General features: G+C 39.7%; 4 protein-coding genes and 1 long non-coding RNA gene across 8 annotated transcripts in view; 4 read left to right on the top strand and 1 right to left on the bottom strand.

Annotated features, from left to right (window-relative positions):
* Positions 1-8029: 8029 nt before the first annotated feature.
* On the bottom strand, positions 8030-9532 carry LOC124384605. Its single transcript, XM_046847596.1, has 2 exons — positions 9500-9532; positions 8030-8861 (listed from the first exon to the last, which is right to left on the bottom strand). Exon 2 carries the CDS (start codon positions 8855-8857, stop codon positions 8066-8068), a length of 792 nt encoding a protein of 263 aa, XP_046703552.1. The 5' UTR covers positions 8858-8861; positions 9500-9532; the 3' UTR covers positions 8030-8065.
* A 2520-nt stretch (positions 9533-12052) lies between these two features.
* Positions 12053-15371, top strand: LOC124384633 (eukaryotic translation initiation factor 4 gamma 3-like). 2 transcript variants are annotated; one of them, XM_046847647.1, is made up of 6 exons: positions 12053-12219; positions 13490-13555; positions 14470-14713; positions 14797-14921; positions 15015-15111; positions 15293-15371. In XM_046847647.1, exons 1-6 carry the CDS (start codon positions 12190-12192, stop codon positions 15298-15300), a joined length of 570 nt encoding a protein of 189 aa, XP_046703603.1. In that variant the 5' UTR covers positions 12053-12189; the 3' UTR covers positions 15301-15371. The 2 variants fall into 2 exon arrangements, with proteins under 2 accessions (XP_046703603.1, XP_046703604.1); XM_046847648.1 differs by lacking the exon at positions 12053-12219 and adding an exon at positions 12666-12714.
* Positions 15372-16012: 641 nt separating this feature from the next.
* On the top strand, positions 16013-18481 carry LOC124384610 (eukaryotic translation initiation factor 4 gamma 3-like). 2 transcript variants are annotated; one of them, XM_046847605.1, is made up of 8 exons: positions 16013-16148; positions 16316-16431; positions 16532-16704; positions 16966-17091; positions 17187-17268; positions 17380-17478; positions 18002-18093; positions 18387-18481. In XM_046847605.1, exons 1-7 carry the CDS (start codon positions 16028-16030, stop codon positions 18005-18007), a joined length of 723 nt encoding a protein of 240 aa, XP_046703561.1. In that variant the 5' UTR covers positions 16013-16027; the 3' UTR covers positions 18008-18093; positions 18387-18481. The 2 variants fall into 2 exon arrangements, with proteins under 2 accessions (XP_046703561.1, XP_046703562.1); XM_046847606.1 differs by lacking the exon at positions 17187-17268.
* A 511-nt stretch (positions 18482-18992) lies between these two features.
* LOC124384739 lies at positions 18993-20172 on the top strand. The gene is made up of 3 exons (XR_006925553.1): positions 18993-19031; positions 19825-19890; positions 20047-20172. It is a non-coding gene; the product is annotated as an uncharacterized LOC124384739 (long non-coding RNA).
* An 860-nt stretch (positions 20173-21032) lies between these two features.
* The window catches only part of LOC124384638 (eukaryotic translation initiation factor 4 gamma 3-like), a 1295064-nt gene continuing 1293917 nt past the window's right edge, over positions 21033-22179 (top strand). For both annotated transcript variants that reach the window (XM_046847666.1, XM_046847667.1), the window contains exons 1-2: positions 21033-21140; positions 21233-21359. The gene's annotated coding sequence lies outside the window, so the exon portion shown is untranslated. The remainder of the gene's footprint in view (positions 21141-21232; positions 21360-22179) is intronic.

The following is a 22179-nucleotide window of genomic DNA, read 5'->3' as shown; positions in this document are numbered from 1 at the left end:
TTTGAACATGAACCATCTACATATAGACAATCCCCCTCTTCCAGGGCCGTATCTAAAAGATCGGGCCTACAAGAGGTCTCTTGTTCAATGTGTTTAAGGCAATCATGTGTGTCGTCAAAATCTACGTCAATATCGTGTAGCAGATCACGCAGAGCTACTACAGCTAAATGCGGCTGAGAAGAGGCTTAATAGTTACGTTTTCCGTCGCCAAGAGCGTGGTCTCATAACCAGATCTACGTTGTGCTGTCATATGTTGTGTAAAATAGCTGTTACCTGATGTGAGGTGTACAGTATCAAAGGATGTGACAGCACCGTTTTCTCAGCATCCCGGACCATCAGAGCCGCGCAGCAGCCACTGCACATAAGCACGAGGGCAACCCTTGTGCTATGTTGTCTAAAGATTTGGTAAGATACGCAACAGGGCGATATCTGTCACCGTGTTCCTGGGCTAGGATCCCCGCAGCCGTACCACCACGTTCGTGCACATATAGGTGAAAAGGCTTAGCATAATTCGGCTGATGAGTCAACAAAACCCTAAGGAAGACGGGTCCAGGTGAATTGACGCCCCCTATAGGTAAACACAGCGCTGCGTCTCTGAGACCAAAGGGACACAGAAAAAAGCAGAACAAAGATCAATCACAGTAAAAAATCTGTGAGTCTCTGGTATAGAGTTAACAATGGTAGCTACATCGGGCACCAAAGGAGCTAACGGAATAACTAATTTATTAATCTCACGTAAATCTTGTGTTAACCTCCAGCATTTTTTATCTGCCTTCAAGACAGGATTAATCGGTGTGTTATACGGTGAATGTGTCTCGATCAAAACACCTTGTGACAATAAATCGTCAATAACTGGAGCAATGCCAACATTCTTCTCTTTCGACAATGGATATTGTTTAACAAAAATCGGATGGTGTGTTTTTATGAGTGCATGATACGGCTTTACCTGGATTAAACCTGCTCGTCTTTGTGAGAGGCCCATAATTTAGGGTTAACTTCACCTAAATTTGGTTCATCAGGCAGGACCTCTGTGGCTCGGTTAAGAGCATAAGGACAGAAGAAAAAGACAGTGAGACATTGGTTTCAAAAAACAGAATTTCCATTCTCATTTTGTGCATCATCTCTTCCTAAAAGGTTTAAAGGCGAGTTTGGAATTATTGTAAAGCTATGATAAAAATTAGTACCACTCGGTGTCACTACAGGCAAAAGGTGAGTTACAGGACATGAAATTGGAAATCTATCCATTCCCTAATAGAACTTCCCCTTTTTCCTAGGACCTCCTCCTTGAGTTTTGTGCTGAGGCTGGAATGCACCACTTCCTGTTGCAGTGCAGAGCATAATGAGTTAAGTTAACCTGGAGCATAGTAGAAACCTCTAGCAGCATCTAAATCTCTAGGAAAAAGTATCTAGATGTAATACAATTTCACTCCATAATGCCAAATGATCTAAATAAGGATTAGTTCAATAACCGGCACAATTCTTATACATCCAATCTTTACACAGAACAAAGAACAGACACACAACACTTAATACACAGACGGTACACACAACACATACAGGTTCCATTTCATTCTTTCCTACATGCATATAATCCTTCATCATCACCACTTCAATCGAGGCCTTTATGGCCTGTCTCACCATCGTCATCAAACATGGCAACATACAAGGTACAATTCCAACAATCAATAAAAGAATCATTCCTAAAACAAAATAGTGTTCAACACTCATAAACAAACTCTTAATCTTCTCAAAAATACTTTGTTCAAATACTTTGTTTCACGTTCTCCAAGACATCATGAGACAATTATTTCTCAGTGCTTGTTCAGTATGTCTATTAGCAGTATTATAAGGTATACAGAACAGTTTCTTCTCACTGAATAATGTATTCAAAGAGAATAAGAAAAATTCGGAGTCTAGTTACAACTATGCACATATTGTTTAGAATTTAGACCTAGAGCAGGTATCAGGGTGAGCTAAACAAACAGTCAAGTGAGTCAGATCTTCACCCGGAGGTGGCCCCTTTCTACTATAAAGAAAGGATCTTTCCGTGGCTCTCAACTGTTTCAGCCTTGAATACTCACTTAGGTAGGCTTCTTAGGCCAACAGACCAATTAGTGCATAGAATAAGTGGGTGCTGTTTTGATCCTGCTTGCGTGTATCCACTGTGGCTGATAATCAGTCAGAACTCCAGTTCTGGTTACAGCTAGAACAGTCGCTGGACCCAGATACTTCAGCTCAACGACCTTGGTAGGCTTCAGACTTCTTATCAGGACCTGCTGATTAGGCACAAAAGGGTGTGTTGGCTTATCAGTGGGCAGAGGAAGAGTTAGTGAGACATCAGCACTGATAGAATTCAATTTCTCAACCAGGGCAGAAACTTAGTAGTCCACCATCACTTCCAGGTTACCTAAGGAAGAAATGCCAGTGCGTCCCCTGACCCATGGGGTCGGGAAAGGCCGGCCCATTAGAATTTCAAAAGGTGACAGTTTGGCAGTTGAAGATGGGGTCATTCTCATTTCTGTGAGTACTGCCAGGAGAACAACAGTCCAATTTCGGCCTGTTTTAATGCAGGCTTTAGTAATACGTTCCTTAATGGTTCTGTTTGTTCTCTACCACTCCAGCTGACTGTGGGTGATAGGGATTATTAAAATAAAAGTCACTTGCTAAACTTTTAGCCAAAAGTTGTGTTACCTTCGAAGCAAAAGGTGTGCTGTTATCACTTTCAATCACACTAGGAATACCAAACCTAGAAATGATCTCTTTTGTTAATATTTTGACAACCGTTTTAGCATTTTCTGTCCCACATGCAAATGCTTCTGGCCACTTACTGAATCTGTCAACTATAACCAACAGATATCTCAAATTTCCTACAGCTGGCATATGTGTAAAATCTATCTGTAGGTGTTGGAAAGGGGCTTCAGGAAAAGTAAGCACAGTATGTTGTACAGGTCGATGTACGTTAGTTTTGGCACAAGTCAAACATGAATCCAACACTAGCTTGGTTGTTTTAGCTACATCAGCAATACAGTATAATGCATTTATAGCCTGTATGACTTTAGCTATGCTAATGTGTGACATCCCATGGTAATGCTTCACCAACACTATTAAAGCTAGTTTAGGCAGAGCAATTTTGCCATCTACATCTTTAATGATACCAGCAGAATCTGATTTACATTGTTTGGAAGCCCAATACTTGATGTCCTCCTCAGTAGGCTGAGTCTGTAGTATGTTTAGGTCAATGTCTGGTATATTGGAGATATGTGACATCATCGAGATCTCAGGATTTGTATGTACTGTGTCCAAATCTACTGGTTGTTTTGCTGCTTCCTTAGCTACTTTATCCGCTAACGTATTTCCCTGAATTTCCTCTGAATCACCTACGGCATGTCCTTTAACCTTCAATATGGCCACTTTGGCAGGGAGTTGAACAGCTTTTAAAAAGTCGCCTATGAGATTAAAATGTGCTATGGGCTTTCCATCAGCTGTTTTAAAGTCTTTTTGCTTCCATGTTTCTGCAAAATCATGCACAACACCATAAGCATACTTAGAATCAGTGTATATAGTCACTACTTTACCTTCAGACTACTGACATGCTCTTGTAAATGCCACCAACTCTGCAGCTTGTGCTGATGTGTATGGTAATGATTTAGCTTCAACTATTACATCAGGTAATCTTACAACCGCATATCCACATAAATACACATCATCAGAAGGTTTTGAACATTAACATCTACATATAGACAATCCCCCTCTTCCAGGGCCGTATCTAAAAGATCGGGCCTACAAGAGGTCTCTTGTTCAATGTGTTTAAGGCAATCATGTGCATCATCAAAACCATCTAAGTCAATATCGTCTAGCAGACCACGCAGAGCTACTACAGCTAAATGCGGCTGAGAAGAGGCTTAATAGTTAAGTTTTCCGTTGCCAAGAGCGTGGTCTCATAACCAGATCTACGTTGTGCTGTCATATGTTGTGTAAAATAGCTGTTACCTGATGTGAGGTGTACAGTATCAAAGATGTGACAGCATCGTTTTCTCAGCATCCCGGACCATCAGAGCCGCAGCAGCCACTGCACGCAAGCACGAGGGCAACCCTTGTGCTATGTTGTCTAAAGATTTGGAAAGATACGCAACAGGGCGATATCTGTCACCGTGTTCCTGGGCTAGGATCCCCGCAGCCGTACCACCACGTTCGTGCACATATAGGTGAAAAGGCTTAGCATAATTCGGCTGACAAGTCAACAAAACCCTAAGGAAGACGGGTCCAGGTGAATTGATGTCCCCTATAGGTAAATGCGAAAAGCAGCTGCGTCTCTGAAAAAAGCAGAACAAAGATCAATCACAGTAAAAAATCTGTGAGTTGCTGGTATAGAGTTAACAATGGTAGCTACATCGGGCATCAAAGGAGCTAACGGAATAACTAATTTATTAATCTTACGTTAATCTTGTGTTAACCTCCAGTATTTTTTATCTGCCTTCAAGACAGGATTAATCGGTGTGTTATACGGTGAATGTGTCTCGTTCAAAACACCTTGTGACAATAAATTGTCAATAACTGGAGCAATGCCAACATTCTTCTCTTTCGACAATGGATATTGTTTAACAAAAATCGGACGGTGTGTTTTCATGAGTGCATGATACGGCTTTACCTGGATTAAACCTGCCTCATTTTTGTGAGAGGCCCATAATTTAGGGTTAACTTCACCTAAATTTGGTTCATCAGGCAGGACCTCTGCATAAGGACAGAGAAAAAAGACAGTGAGACATTGGTTTCAAAAAACAGAATTTCCATTCTCATTTTGTGCATCACATCTCTTCCTAAAAGGTTTAAAGGCGAGTTTGGAATTATTGTAAAGCTATGATAAAAATTAGTACCACTCGGTGTCACTACAGGCAAAAGGTGAGTTACAGGACATGAAATTGGAAATCTATCCATTCCCTAATAGAACTTCCCCTTTTTCCTAGGACCTCCTCCTTGAGTTTTGTGCTGAGGCTGGAATGCACCACTTCCTGTTGCAGTGCAGAGCATAACGAGTTAAGTTAACCTGGAGCATAGTAGAAACCTCTAGCAGCATCTAAATCTCTAGGAAAAGTATCTAGATGTAATACAATTTCACTCCATAATGCCAAATGATCTAAATAAGGATTAGTTCAATAACCGCACAATTCCTATACATCCAATCTTTACACAGAACAAAGAACAGACACACAACACTTAATACACAGACGGTACACACAACACATAACACTTAGACAATACAGCTGCGCAAGGCACCAGGGGGATCGCAGTCTTCAAACAAAAAGAGTAATCCAGTCTCTCCAATTGGATCACAAATTTTGTAAGTTAGGAGAAAAGAAATTCGACTATAAAGCCAAAACAAGATTGAAGTCTTTTCAAAATGTCCGTTTTTCTTTAGTTCCTTTTCTCTCACTTTTTTAACAATAAATTTTTCATAAATCTATTTTTTTCGGGCATATGAAAATTATCGTGGATTCTTTTGGATACTTCAGACAATATCGCCTATATTAGACAAACCGTAAAAAAACATCTTCTAATCTTGCATCTTACATCTAAGGTGAGGAAACCAATGTCGCGACGAAATCATCCCACCAAAGGAAATTATCATTAAACAATTAATGCATAACCAAGACACGAACACATATGCAGCCCCTATTGGCTGGCATACGGGACAATCCCCGCAAACAAGTAAGTACATTAAAACTTACCTTGATGCGTGATTTCCCTTTTTGGATATTGCCATCTTAACACTAACAAAATACCTGCTACAGAGGGAAGCAGGAGCTATCAGTTTATTTTATCTTTCCATAATGAGCTGGAATAAATCATAAATGCTGTGGTGGCTCCAGTGTGTAATGCTGCATGATGGCACTGCTGGAGGATTACACCAATGGAAGATTAAGGAGAAAAAGAGTCTCCAGAGACCATGATGATTTCTTGTCCATGATGATGACTGGCTAATAAGCTGATTTAGATTCCTACAGCTGTGCTCCTGGATCTATGTGCTGAATTGGGTCCAGTACTACAGAGGGAAACACACCAGAACCATGCCATCCCCGTCCAAATACAGGTCCTCACCACTCTGGGGTTAATGACAACAGGTTGTTTCTAGTGGGAAATGGCAGACAGGGAAGTACTTTATATAAATATTATATATAATCAACTTTTTCACAAAGATCTTCTTTAGATATAATATAATTCTATTAAATCTCATGCTATAGGTCTGGTATCTGCCCCTGAGTGTCATAATGCCTGTCATTTTGGATGTTATTATTAAGGTGGGTAGTTGATACATCAGGTTTCCCTTCACTGTGTAAGAACAGGCTGAAATTAAAATGCACTTTGCAGCAATGTTCAGTTTTACAAATGTAATTAACACAATTGACTGCACTCATATTTCTGTAAAGACTCTGTATGAAAATGAATTTGTATATGTTAATAAACAGCAGTGTTTTGCTCGTTACTAAAAAATAGTAACTAGTTACAGTTACTCGTTACTTCATTCAAAATTAACTAAGTTACTTAGTTAATTATTTACACCAAAATGTAATGTGTTACTGTTAAAAGTAACTTTTTAGTTACTTTTTTAAAGAACCTTCTTTAATGTTCCCATTAATGCCCTTTTATGTGTTATGGTTTATACAAACACAAAACTGACTTAAACACAAAGTCATTTTTAAACACTATTTTATTAAAGTCAGAGCAGCACAAACTGAATATATCACAAGCATTTCTGAAATAAATAACAAAACAAGCTGAATAATATATTCACAATCAAACACTAAAGTAGATTCTGCATCATAAAAGCTGTTGTGTTGAGCTCTTAAAAATGTTCCTTTCACAGCTGAAGTATGAAAACTATCAACAATGTAGAACAGAACACCGGGTTAGCTTCTAGCTTCTAGCTCCTCAGGCATGGAGCTTCTGGAGGAGCTTCGGCAGATTGGAGTTGCTGTTTATCGCAGTAGATACGAGCTTCAAACCAGAAAGACACAGCTTACATTTGACTTAAAAGTTTTTGTCTTTATACTCAACTAAAGTGAAATAAATGAGCATATTTCCACTTTGAGAAACTCGTCTTGCTCTCGCCTCGACTCGCCATTACTGCCGCACAGACCTGAATAAACGGAGACACGCCCACAGTGCGTCTTCTTCCTGTTTACAGTGGTTCATCCACCAATTCTACAATGCGACGCTGCTGTAAGCAAGTTAGGCTGTAGTCTACACTTCAGCCCAAATTCATTCATTTAAAAAAGTAACAGGTAACGCACCATACGGTAACGGTAACGAAGTTACAGTATTAGTTACTGTAAAAAGTAACGCGTTATCGGTTTTACTGCCCAACACTGATAAACAGCTTTCTGTTAAAGTGCAAGTCATATGTGACTCTAACACGACCCTCACAAACATTGTGGCACACTGACCTGCTTCAGCACATGATTCCTTTATCCTGACACATAGCAGTGTAGGGAACAGACTACAGGCAGCTGCAGGACGTGATGACTGGCTTCTTGGTGACTTTAACAACATGTAGAAATTGTTAACATTGTCCTGATGTAGTCTATAATATGACAGGTGACAGAGGCTTCACCCCTCAGATGCTCAGTGTGTAAGATTATAAGGGTGTGTGGTGTTTTGCACAATGTGGAACTGAGGACCAGTTTCCCTCTCCCTGCTGACCTCCCTCCCCCTCAGCATTATGACCCCGAGTCACAGCCCCCTGCCCCACAAGAGGGATATAAGCAAGATGCAAGAATCCATGAGGAGGTCATACGGCGTTTGAAAAATCATGGTTTAACTTCATCTTTTAATAATTGTGCAATTTCACTTTCGTCACATTTTTTTCCAAACGTTTATCATGTGGAGTATAATTATTTATCTTAAAAGCATCTTCCAGTTGAGAAACACTGATTTAGAATCAGGATTTAAATGATGTCGAACACTTCAATAAACAAGTGATTTCATATTTTAGATTTTTATTGATTTTATTAATTATTATTGGACATGGGGAGGTTTAGCTTTCAGTTCCTGTCCTTGATGTCCAGACTCACTTGCCTTTTTTTTTTAATGGAATGGGTGATAGTCGTCTGATCCAGTCCGGCAAAAGAGCAGATATAGAACTGTGAGACTGCAGTGCAGACCACACCTCATGATGAAACCTCAAAACACCACCGTGACATTTCGATGAGAATACCATTGAGTCTTTCCTGATTGTGTGAAATTTGTGACAAAGGATAGGACGAGAATTCCAATCACGATGTTTCGCTGGTTCAGTTGTCCATAGAACATAGCCACAGAAGATGATGGTGTAGTACGTTAGAAAGGTGCTTTGCATGACGAATTCCGTGAACAGAAAACTGTGAGTGCTTGGCGCACCCAGCGAGCTGGCAGGAACTCCAAACGATTGGGCAAGGGTAATAGCCCTACGCACATGAACGATACGGGTGATCAGCTTAAGTCCTGCAGAAAGATCATAGACAAAGTTCTGGATGGAATCTATCCACATTCCATCTGGGGAGAACATGTCAGCGTGGTGCAGAATGTCCATCACCGGTCTGAACGGGTCCTCATCAGTTTCCCAAACGAATTCGTCCTTTTCTGGAGGAAACCTGAACCATTTACGGAAGAAATTATAGCACCGTTCACCTAAAGGACAGGTGGACTGCTCCAGGCACCACAGGCAATGCTTTTGAAGAACAAGGAAATAACAAGCATCGCAGGTAGGTCTAGAGGTGACAAAGTTGAAGCGATACCCCTCAGCACATGCTTCGATGTACAAACACGTGCCTTGATGCAGACGCATACCTTGCAGAAGAAACCTTTGTTCATCAGCGGCCATGTTCCTGCACACAGCATAAAATACACACAACAACAACATGATTTATATACGATATAATCAAAGAATCAGAATTAAAGCGTAGAAAGAGTTTAGTGCTTTTAGTTATAAGGAAACGTTTGTTACAGTCATTTTTTCTCATTGACTAGGGCCATAATCCCTCCATCCAAATCCACATAGATGTTTTGATCCATATCTGTGGAGATGTTTTCTGTAGAAGACTCTTCACCTGTAATTTTATACACTGGGAGCTGTACGTATTGTCTAAACAATGACAAGGAATTCCACAACAGATAAAACATGCCACGGCTGCAAGGATTATTAAAATTGTAGTCCCAGTCTGACCCTATTCTACTCTATTTATTAGTATATTATGTTCATTATACTTGGAGTAAACAGGTTACATGAGTTTGATTAAAATATGGGATAAATAGGTTAAATTAAGCTACTTCATTGTATCTAATAGATTCTATACTAATTATTAGGTACATTTGTTGGATTAATATAAAAAGTTAAACTATAAAAGCTAATCTTAGCTAGCCGGCTAGTTACCCATGCTAATGTCACTAAATAATGACTTTGTACTTTTCGAGTCTTCTACTAAATAATCTACAATATTCTACCATAATTATTTAGACGACTTACCAGGTACCTGTATGAAGAAATGTTCAATAGAAGAGAAGTTGTAATGTTTTTTTAGTTGCTGCTAATCGCTGCTGCTTCTTGCTGCTGTTTGTTTGTTTGGTGGTTGTCAATTTTAGTGTCTCTTTACTTACAATTGGTAAATTCACAAATGAGAAACAAAAGCACGCTTTGAATTATATAGACGTGTCACACTGTGACATCACACCTAGATGCCCCGCCCTCTGCCGGTGACATCATCATGTCACTCACTTTATTTCTCTCTCTCTATTTCTCTCTCTCTCTCTCACACACACACACACACACACACACACTGCACAAGTACAGATTACAGAGGGAAGATTACACACAAACCGGATGAAGCTGACTGAGGTGAACCCCTGAAACTAACCCAGGAACAGAGTAGGAACATTCTGACCACCTGCTGGTTTCTTTTTGAGAGACTGCTGAAAGGAAATTTCTTGGACTATCTATGGATTCAGACTCGGTCGACCTCATTGTTTTGAATAGAAGTGACCGAACTGAACTCTTGAACCGAGTCACTTGAACTGAATCTAAAGAGTCGAAATCACCAAACCGAATCTTTTCTAACTGAATTGACCAAACTGAATGGACTGAATTATTAAAATGAATCTATTAAATAGTTCTTTCTGATGTTTTTCTACTAACTGCAGTTGTTAAAAGTTATACTTGAACTATGATGTTATGAGGCTGCATTGGAACTAAACTTTATAGTATTGTGTGATCAGATGAACCCATGAAGAACTCATGTATTGTAAACTGATTTAATCTCTGTGTTATTGTGATTTAATATTTAAACTGATGCTGTGAATACTGTTCAATAACTGTTTATTTTATTACTTTAACTTCTGTTCATGTAAAATTGGGTTTAAACAGAACCTTTATTTTATTATCATTTACTTTTGTGTCATTTTTCCAACATTTTATCATGTGAAATTTAATTCTTAGTTAAATTTAAATGATGTACAATAATAATTTTATAATATAAACAAAACACACTATATTTAAGATATTTATTCATTTTGAAGTAATAAAAAATATTCAGTTACAATAATCACTGATATGTTTGTACTTTATTATATGTAGGACATGTCCAGCTTGATCTCCTCTTTTCTTTCTCTGGTTTTCTTTCTCTAGTGCTGAAGTCATATTGCTGAACAGCTGTACAGCTTCCTCCAGTCACTCTCGGGTTTCCATCCTCATTTCTCTTCCCTCACCTAAGAATCTTTGTTTCCTCAGAGATTTTCTGCGACTCTTTGGGCTTGTAGAGGTTCAGCTTTCTGTTTCTGCTGTTTCTCATAGTCAGAACCCAAAGTGCTCTCAGCTGAGCTTCATGTTTCTCCAATTGCTCTTGGTTTCTCAGAATGATCTTTTGATGATATATTTTATGGAGAGCAAAATATGTTAAGTTATTTAAAGTTAAATTTTATTTATTCTGGAATAATTTTCATGTCTGTTTTTATTAATATTTATGTTCAAAAACATTGTTTTAGTGTGTTCAATAAATGTTTATCCTGTTCGCCCGCAACCTAAAGTGGGCTTTAAGTTTTGGCCCCCTGTGCAATTGAGTTTGACACCCTCATATAGATAAATATCATTAATTATTAATAATAACATAATTAAAGGTAATTGAGCAAATCTTTTATCTCAGAAGTGTGTATCAAACTGGTAGCCCTTCACATTAGTCGGTACCCAAGAAGAAGCTCTCGGTGTCAAAAAGGTTGGTGACCCCTAATTTATAATCTTGTTACTTTTGTCCCCACATGAACATATACATTTTTATATTTAGTCATTGTGATTTCACCCTTTTACATCGTATCTCTGTTGGTTTCTTTTATTCAGCTCCATCTCACAGACGTTCTGGGACAGCTCTTAGGAGCGTTCTCCTCCGACAGTATCGTCAATTTCAGCTCTTCTTCCTCACCACTGAGATTGCTCCATTTATTAAACATCTCTCTACTCCAGCTGTTCCAGAGAACCCGTCTGCCTCCTCACATCGTGAAGAATACTTTTACACGTGATATGAGCACACAGACAGAGGAGTTTCCAGGTAGTCTAGCGTTCGGTAAGGCAGCTGAAGCGCTGCATTATGGGATCTGTAGTTTGTGTTATAAGCGCTTCATTTTGCCGAGACATTAATATCAATAATAATAGCTCTTTATAAAATCATCTCGCGGGCCGGATTTGACATTGAGTTTGACACCCCTGATCTATGTGAAGACACTGATCATGTTAATGATTTCTCACAATAATTATCAACAATGATTTAACAAGGTAGGATACAGCTATTTTTAGAAAAGGCACGCGGGCGACTCATGTGGTCATTGCGGGCGAACTGGTGCACCACGTTGGTGACCCCTGATGTAGAATATAACACCGGGTTAGCTTCTAGCTTCTAGCTCCTCAGGCATGGAGTTTCTGGAGGTGTTGCTATCGCAGTAGATACGACCGTCAAACCAGAAAGACACAGACCTGAATAAACGGAGACACGCCCACAGTGCGTCTTCTTCGTGTTTACAGTGGTTCATCCTTCAATCCTACAATGCGTCGCTGCTGTAAACAGGTCAGACTGTAGTCTACAGAGAAACAGTCTATGAGACATGAACTCCTGCAGTCTCTCTGTAGGGGTTATGTAGCTTTATGTGAACAGTGAGGAGACTTTCATTAAGCTCATGCCTTCGCCTACAGACTTCTTAAAGAAGGTGAGATTATATTGACATTTCATTATAAATCTACTAAAATGATTCAGACAATGATACAAAGAAATGTGTCTTGTTCTTTCCAAAATGTGTGTTGTTCTTGGTTTTGTATTTATTTCTATACAGTGTATTTTAAGTCTGTGGTATTGTTTTGTTAAATTTGCAGACTTTCCTGAAGCCCCTAAATTAATAATGGTCATAGTGACATTGGTAACATTGCATTAATGTAATAATATCTGATAGCCATTAGAGGGCACTCTCGTGCTGCATGTGGGTGTGTTTGCAGTGTGCAGAGTAAACGAGTAAAAAACGCTGTGCAGTCATGTCTCCGGTTCTTTCTGCGCATGCTCCGAACTTAATGGTATAATATGTGTTTTATAGCATAATGATGCAAACATAACAGTATTTACATTCATCACATTACTGTGCTGGAAAACAATACAAATTAAATAAAAAGAAGAAAAAATGTAGAAGAAGAAAAGCGGGACAAAGACAGAGGTAATGTGATGTAATGAATAGTGATGATCATATAAATAAACTAAGTTTAGTAAAAGTTTGTAAACAAACTTTATATTGGTCCAGTTTTTAAAGTCTATTCTAAAAGTTATAAATAGTGTAATAATGTCTGGGTTTCCAGAGATCCGTGATTTAGTAACATTTGAATTTTTTTTGTAACATGATACGTTTTAACAACATTTGACTCTATAGTTGTGTAGAATTTGGGGATTTGTGGTATTTGTAATTCGAAGTGGTTAATTCGATAATGTTTGTTTATAACTTGGCTTATTAAAAAAAGCAACATTTGATGTAAAATTCCCTTTAAAAGTGTAGTACAGTGTAATTCATCGTGATACCGCTAGAGGGAGCTAAAGTTTAGTAGAACATTACTGCCACCTACTGGACATCGAACACTTTTTAAAATGAAGTGGAAGATTAAACAGTACTGTATGATAAAGAAGTGTTTAAATAAAGACTTTTATGTGCAGGAAGACCAGATGTAATTATTCTTACTGTTTGTGTTTCATTTAGAATGTGACCCAGACAGCACCTATATTTGATATTCGATCAGATATCAATGTTTGTTTGTTTTTAAAGAAAAAAATAATAAATGCTTTTATTTCACCACACACTCATTAACAAGACAATGTAGTTATGAACAAATTTTCTTTACAAAACACAGGAAGCTGAAAGCAGCTGAGATGTAAATATCAGAGAGAACATTAAATATGATGTCAAATGTAGTGACATATTTTCATGTTGTTCTAATCAACAGTATTGGGTGACCTACGTTCCTGTGGTGGTGAACATGACTGCGAGTTCTCCAGAAGAACAAATGCTGGTAATGTACAGTTCAAACACACACTGTTTTTCACACAGAATAAACTAAAGCCCATCACGTCCTCATCACCTAAACACACTGTTCATTTAGATTTTACTTACGCCAGCCAAACGGCCTCATTTTGTAAACCCCTTGATCACTTACTCTGTCTTTAAGGGAACTAAACGAAGAGGAATGAATGAAAAGTGGTATCCAATCTGTGATATTATTGGGGACCTGATTATGGTTCAGAACGATCTATAAAACATAACTGACTACTAAAATCAGATTGTCAAAATGTCCATATAGAGGAGTATGAGCGCAACTGGCAACCGCTCTAAAAGGCCACAGCTCTGATTTGAATAAACAGAGTGAAGGTTATTCATGAAGTATATCAGAATTGTACAAATAAATTAAACTACTTACTCTATGAACTCTATTTAAACAAAATCATTACTGAGTTTGGACCAAAATGATATCTGTATGCTAATGTGTGCTAATCAGGAAATACGTTCTACCTACCTTTCCTAGCCTGACTTTAAAATCCCACCCCTGTCTGGCCTGCACTTCCTCCCTCACTCTGTCCTGTCTTTCCCTCCTGCATTGCCTGAGTTTCTCTCACCCACATTACTTCACCTACATTACCATACCTAACTGTGCTATATGTAATGAGGCACACAGGGACAAGGTAGAGACTTGGAGGTTGTTCGATGTAGTTGTGGGAAAGGTCAGGGGTCATGTGTGTACCCTGGTGCTTTGAATTTGTCCCTGTGTGTCCTTTTACTCCTTTAACACTGGAGTATTTCTTTAAATAACTATATATAAAGATAGAAATGCTGTCGTTCACTTCGGTGAATGTGTGAAACCTACATTTACACTACAAATTCACAGTAATCCTGGTGTTTTATTATTAATTGGGTGTGTTTGTGTGTTAGGATAAGCCAGAGCTCGCTTTCCAGCAGTCTGACTTTGACCTTGAGCCAGTCTCAACCACAGTCGAGAATTCCAGTGTGTCTCCTGTGATTGTGGAGCATCTGGTTTCAGCAGAAACACCAGCAGATGAGATCGAAGCGCCGGAAGCCGAGCCGCCGAAGAACGAACTCGAGCCCAGCTCTGAGGATGAAAGTAACGATGGGGTCCTTTCACCTGTCGAAGAGCCCAACAACAACACCATGCACAGTGAGACCTACTTTTTCTGACTCGCACACTTCCTCATGTTTTTCACTACTTTTCATGTCTGCTTTTGCTCGTTCCTTCCTCAGAGCCAGAGATGGAGAATAAGAGGATACAATATAGTAGAGACTTTCTTTTGAGCATCCAGTTCATGCCTGATTGTATGCAGAAACCAGAGGGGCTTCCATCCATACCTGATGTGGTGCTACACAAGGTAAGCCTCCTGACATGTGGGCTTTATTTCAACTTTAAAACCAAATAAGGAATATTGTTTCACAGATCATTGCTTCACTCTCTGCTTTTACAGTGTAACCAAAATAAGTTGCCACTGGACCCACAGGGTCTCGGCTCCAGAGACTCAAATATCTCAAATATTCCAGCAGGAACTGGAAGCAGCTGTTTCAGTAAGCATCGTTTCTCTCAAGAGGGCTTTCTCTTCATTTTCCCCACAGAATAAAATCAAAATCTACTGAATTTGCAAATGAAGCTTCAAGTGGATAATCTGTTATCAGGCTTGAACCCGTCCTTCTGTAACATTTCTATGGTATCTTCATGTGTAATATTTGTATTTTTTTAATTGCACAGATTTTTAGTTTTTATGATGATTGACTGTGAGAGGCTTCAGGACGAGCTGGAGGAGGCAAATAACAAAGCTCACAGAAAACCAGGGTAACGTCAAGTTCATCGGGGAGCTGTTAAAGTTGCGGATGTTGACCGAGTCCATCATTCATAACTGCGTGGTAAAACTGCTGAAACAAAATGACGAGGAAAGTCTTGAGTGCCTCTCTGTTCTCCTCACCACCGCCGGCTAAGAGATGGACTTTAAGAAGGCCAAGGTAAACAACCAAAGACGCCATTGTAGAGCATTTTCATTGTTCAGGATTGTTCTAATTACCATCCTGCAAAGTTGTACACTATTATACCTTTAATGTAGCATATTGAATATGCATTAAGTCTCTAGCTTTTGATTTAGGCCTCGCAGTAAATGATATTAGTAGTGATATTAAAGTGTGTGTGTGGTTTAGTAAGCTTTTGCTGCTGCTTATGTAATACTCGGCTTTGTAAAAGTTTCATGTTAAAGCCTGTAATCTTTAACTGAGCACATGTTAACAGAGCACTTGCTTATTAATTATAGACCAATACAAAGAGGCTTGGAGAAATTGCTAGAGCTATATTACATAAAAAGTGTGCTTCCTGTTGTTTAATATTTTAACAGCTGTTCCAAGTGTAACCGATGAAATGTTTATGAAACGCCAGTAAACAAATATCTGCTTTTTACAACTTGTCACGTCTGACAGCTGTAAATATCTTCAATTAAACATGTTTCCTAAAGTACTTGATGATAAGATTTATTTGGGACCAAATTTCGGGGGACGACGGCTGAACTGGAAGAACGGCTGCGATGGAGAAACTAGCGCTAGAGCCACATCCGGAGCATCAGGTGAGTCTGTAGTGAATGTAGTCTGTGTTCTTTTTCAGCTCTCTCCTGTGTTCATGTTGTGAAAAAATTCAAAGCAGGTTGTGATTGTAGGTGTTGTTCTTGAAACTTAATTCAGTTTAATGCATGAGCATTTTTAGTCATGACACATCATGTCTCTTGTGTTTCAGTAAAACTCGACGCAGTGCCAGACTCGACTACAAACAAGCCTGCGCTATCAGAGGAGGAAATGGAGAAACGCTCTAAATCCATTATTGAGGAGTTTCTACACATAAATGATTACAAAGTAATGATCTCATGCAGTGTCTTATGATCACATTTAGTTGAATACACATCGGTTATTATCTTGTTACTGCATCACATAATCGTGGTGGGTTCGTGTGCAGGAGGTCTCGCATTGCGTGGAGGAACTGGACCAGGGCGGGATGCTGGACGTTTTTGTTCGGGTGGGTGTGGAGACCACGCTGGAGCGAAACCAGATCACACGTGACCACATGGGTCATCTGTTCCATCAGCTGCTGCAGGCTGGGATCCTCTCCACATCTCAGTTTTTTAAAGGGTGAGTGACATTCCTGCACCACACAGCTCCGTCTCCCACTGGCGCCAGAGACACTACTGTCTGCGTCATGAGATGTCCACAGCTTGATGACATATTTACACCCAATGGGGTTATTGTAACATTATTATGAATACGCTTGCTTTTACATTTGGTCATTTTTAGAGAATTTTATAAGAGAATCAGAATCCTTTAATAAGACTTTTGTCTGTGTTTTTTTTGCTCTCTTTTCCCCCATTTTCTTACCTCTCCTTGTTTACACAGGTTCTCAGAAACCCTCGAGATAGCAGATGATATGGCGATTGACATTCCTTATGTATGGCAGTACATAGCGGAGCTCGTTAATCCTGTGCTTCGGGAAGGAGGAATCTCTTTGAGAGAATTATTAATGTATTTACAGTTACATTTGAGACTTTACATATACATTTTTTGCTGGAAAGGAAGTTGGTGTTTGTTTTTAATTGTTGATTTCTTGTGAATTCCAGTGAATTTAGCAAACCACTACTTCCTGTGGCAAGAGCCGGCATATTATTTGCAGAAATATTGCAGCTTCTCTGCAAACAAATGGTGAGCTGTGAGATCTTCTATAGAACATGACTGAAAAAAGGAAAGTGTTTTGTCATACTAGTTGAAAAGGTTCTTTTTGTTCAAGTCATTGCTGTGTTTTCTTCACTTTAGAGCCAAAAGGAAGTGGAGGCCTTATGGAGGGACTCTAAACTGAGCTGGGCTGATTTTCTTCCTGAAACCGTGGATGGGAACAACTTCATTACTGAGCAGGTGAGCTGTTGGCTGCACACTAGATTTAGACTCCACTGGAAGATCTGGACCAAACAGGATCCAGTGGGCAGTAGATTTTCTACTACTTGAGTAATAATAATAGAAGAGCTGAGTAAAAGTGACAGCATAGTTATTTTATGAAATCATTTCGCTTTAAAATTGATTTGAAATACTATTGTTTATGTCTGATCTAATCGCTTAGCTCGGCATATTTTTGGCTGGTTGTTACAGAGGGCTTTTGAAAATGTGCAATAATCAATATGGGTTAAAAATCATACTGTGATCAATTTCATTTGTTAGTATAAGAACATTGTCAGTGAACTCAAATGGCAGCTCGTCTGATCAGAAAAGAGAAAAGTGTTTGTGTTTGTGGTGTAAAAGCAGTGTGTTGGTTGGTAGACTTGATGCAGTTTTATTTCTAAACCAGCACAAATGCTGCCTTTAAGAAGAACATCTTCAGAGGGGTTTTTTCTCGTCCTGGTATCATAAGTGTAGATAAACATAGGTTGTGTTTAATTGACAGCCCTGATGAAGTCTGATGACCTGAAGAGGGTGGAGCTGAGACTTCAGACAGCAGACGGACTTCTGAGGAGGAACATCAGCACCACACGAGAGGTTAGAGGTCACCCAACCTGTAATTAATCCTGGAGGAATTAAGTGTGATTAGAGATAGTGATTTAAATGTGTGTGTGTGTGTGTGTGTGTGTGTGTGTGTGTGTGTGTGTGTGTGTGTGTGTGTGTGTGTGTGTGTGTGTACTGAAAATGTATTTAATTTGTTTGTTGTGTGAATTGCCAATTTATTATTATTTATATATTGTATTTATGTATTTATTTGTAAATGTATTTACTGTAAACTCTTATTAAAGATAAAGTAAGTGCAGATTGTTGTTAGTTATTTATCTTTTTAGGTGGCAGCAGGATGGGGGCAGGTCATGACGTGGAAAGGAGACTCTCTGCTTGCAGGCTTCCTGTGACGTAGCTTCCTGTGTTTGACTGTGTTTTAAACAAACTTTACTATTTATCTCTCCTTTTTTCCTCTTTTAATAATCCTAAATAGTTTTTTGTCTTCCTGTCTTGTGCCTGTAGTTAGTTAACTCGACTATCACTAGTGTTGACTATATTCATTCCCTCTCACTTTATCACATCTCTGTATCTTAACTCTATCTGCTATTATAAGCACTATGCCGGCTGTGTGTCTGCCTTTGAGCACAGGTGAGAACTCGTTCGATGCCCAGCTGTGAGCGAAAGCGGCGCTGGAAACATCCAGGCGCTCACTGTCCCAGGTAAATTCCCGGGTTGAATCTAACGCTCCCAGCACCTCAACTCCGAGTGTTTCTCTGCCCAGGTCCAGCGCACCTACAACGCAGCCCGCCCAGGTATCGTTCACTCCGGCACCGGTGCACCACGGACCCTGGATGCTGCAGCAGCGGAAGACACGAGCCAAGCCCGGTGAGGACATCTCGCCACCACCACTCAGATCTGCGAGAACGTCTCCAATCCTGTGATTCTTGGAGATTCCATCGTCCGGCATGTCCACGCTACCGGAGACAAAGGTAAGGTGCACACTCGCTGTTTTCCTGGTGCTCGTGTTCTCGATGTCGCTGTGCAGGTACCCGCGATCCTGTCATTCCAAATCAAATCAGTCCGATTGAAAGATTTGGCGGTGGACTTTTTACGAGACGTTATCTAAGCTGATGTGGTGTTCACAATCGAAATGACTTTGTGACGTGCACTTTGTGTATATTTTCTGAAAGGAATGATAAATGGGCGATTCGAGATCTGATACGGATGCCAGGTGAAGAGGAGGTGGAGAAACAAACAGCAATGATCAATAGACTGGAAAGCTTATAACAAAGTCCAGCAGGGGCGCTCCTAACCGGTGTGTGTTTCTACAGAGAAACACTACAGGAGCTCATGTAGAGTCGCGCCGTCACCATCTCTGTGACGTAGCATCCCTGATTGGTGCAACAATCTTTTTAATCCACCAATGAAACGTCATAGTCAAATGTCATGCTGTCATAGTAACATGCAAACATTGTAAGTCTACTATTGAATCGAAGGCCGTTGTTGAGACCAGGCGTGAAAACAAGTGCGTTAGAATAATCTTAGAAATGGTGAAAAGAAAGAAGTGGATCATTAACTCTTTTGTTTACTGCAGTAGAAATGTTCACTTTAAAACTGCAACAACATACAGAAATATCCATCCTCATTTCTTCAATTACACTAAATATTGACAAATATATATTCTGTATATGTTGTAGATCTGTATTGAGCAAGTATCAGAGAGAACATTAAATATGATGTCAAATGTAGTGACAGACATTTTCATGTTGTTCTAATCAACAGTATTGGGTGACCTACGTTCCTGTGGTGGTGAACATGACTGCGAGTTCTCCAGAAGAACAAATGCTGGTAATGTACAGTTCAAACACACACTGTTTTTCACACAGAATAAACTAAAGCCCATCACTTCCTCATCACCTAAACACACTGTTCATTTAGATTTTACTTACGGCAGCCAAACGGCCTCATTTTGTAAACCCCTTGATCACTTACTCTGTCTTTAAGGGAACTAAATGAAGAGGAATGAATGAAAAGTGGTATCCAATCTGTGATATTATTGGGGACCTGATTATGGTTCAGAACGATCTATAAAACATAACTGACTACTAAAATCAGATTGTCAAAATGTCCATATAGAGGAGTATGAGCGCAACTGGCAACCGCTCTAAAAGGCCACAGCTCTGATTTGATTAAACAGAGTGAAGGTTATTCATGAAGTATATCAGAATTGTACAAATCAATTAAACTACTTACTCTATGAACTCTATTTAAACAAAATCATTACTGAGTTTGGACCAAAATGATATCTGTATGCTAATGTGTGCTAATCAGGAAATACGTTCTACCTACCTTTCCTAGCCTGACTTTAAAATCCCACCCCTGTCTGGCCTGCACTTCCTCCCTCACTCTGTCCTGTCTTTCCCTCCTGCATTGCCTGAGTTTCTCTCACCCACATTACTTCACCTACATTACCATACCTAACTGTGCTATATGTAATGAGGCACACAGGGACAAGGTAGAGACTTGGAGGTTGTTCGATGTAGTTGTGGGAAAGGTCAGGGGTCATGTGTGTACCCTGGTGCTTTGAATTTGTCCCTGTGTGTCCTTTTACTCCTTTAACACTGGAGTATTTCTTTAAATAACTATATATAAAGATAGAAATGCTGTCGTTCACTTCGGTGAATGTGTGAAACCTACATTTACACTACAAATTCACAGTAATCCTGGTGTTTTATTATTAATTGGGTGTGTTTGTGTGTTAGGATAAGCCAGAGCTCGCTTTCCAGCAGTCTGACTTTGACCTTGAGCCAGTCCATCCCACAGGATTCAATACATGCTACACTCTACTCCCTGAACCTACTACCCCAACAAATGGTAAGTTCATCATGCCTTTCCAGTCATCCTTACAAAAAGCCTGGTTTTCTAGTAGGATGTTATGATCCTCACATGTTGCTCTTTAATTGAAACTGATACTGATCTTATTAGTGTCTGCTGCAGGGATGTTCTACTATAATGATCAGGCCGTGTACAACCAGACTCCATTCCCAATGGTCCCTCCACTGCAGCAACATCCATCTACCAAGAGGAAGAGGAAAACGGTGCATGTGCTTACTCTTTGTTTCAGTACTGGTTTATTTACTGAGTAATGAATCTATTTATCTCTGATCATGTGCTGTTTATTTCCCATTAGGATCGTTGTCTGAGATCCTAACCAGGACAGCAAGGACATCACGGAGGAGATCATATCAGAAGCTGGCAGGAGTCGGAAGCCCACTCTGCCAGTGGGAAATGTCTTTTCCGTCCCTATGCCTCTGCAGGTAACAGTCACACACGCATTCATAGAGGAAGCAGATTCTTCTGGCTAATAGCTCACCAGTCTTCCTCCTTATATTTACCTGTATTGCCATTTCCCTTTTCCACTATTTTTTACTCATGTGTGCAATCTGTTTTTCCTAATTCTGATTATCCTCACACTTTCCACCTCAAATCCCAGCAACTGGACCAAGTGGTGGAAAATGAGCGTGGTGACCGCTCGTACCTCGGAAAACTCACATTAATGCACTCGTAGGTCAAAGTACCACTGTAGCTGTGAAAGGAAGGAGGAAGACAGTGAACAATGACTTACTTGCTCGGCTACTGTTTAGATACAAGCCATTGTAGCACGTTGAGTCTGGGTGAAGGGAGAGCTCACTAACTCCAGTTACAACAGAAATCATATAAGCACAGACAGGTTTCCAAAACTCCTGCTTTTTTATTTTTGTTTGCAACAGCGTTATGGGTTAGTCAAAGACACTTAGAAAAGAGCATCAGAAAATAAAAAGCCTCGGTCTCCACACACGCAGTAATAGCGGAAATATGCAGTGTGGGTCTTTTCCCAAAATACCGCTCTGCTCCTAATAGAAGCGCAACATATTTCACCCGTTACACCGTGTGTAACGTGTCTTTCGTTAAAGTGTGTGTGTAACTTCCTGCTTTCCTGTGCAGGTGTGTGTGTGTGTGTGTGTGTGTGTGTGTGTGTGTGTGTGTGTGTGTGTGTGTGTGTGTGTGTGTGTGTGTGTGTGTGTGTGTGTGTGTGTGTGTGTGTGTGTGTGTGTGTGTGTGTGTGTGTGTGTGTGTGTGTGTGTGTGTGTGTGTGTC

The sequence above is a fragment of the Silurus meridionalis genome, chromosome 4 (assembly GCF_014805685.1).
Source record: "Silurus meridionalis isolate SWU-2019-XX chromosome 4, ASM1480568v1, whole genome shotgun sequence".
Taxonomy (NCBI): Eukaryota; Metazoa; Chordata; class Actinopteri; order Siluriformes; family Siluridae; genus Silurus; species Silurus meridionalis.
Note: the sequence above shows the minus strand (reverse complement) of the source record. Positions and strands in the feature narration are given on the sequence as shown.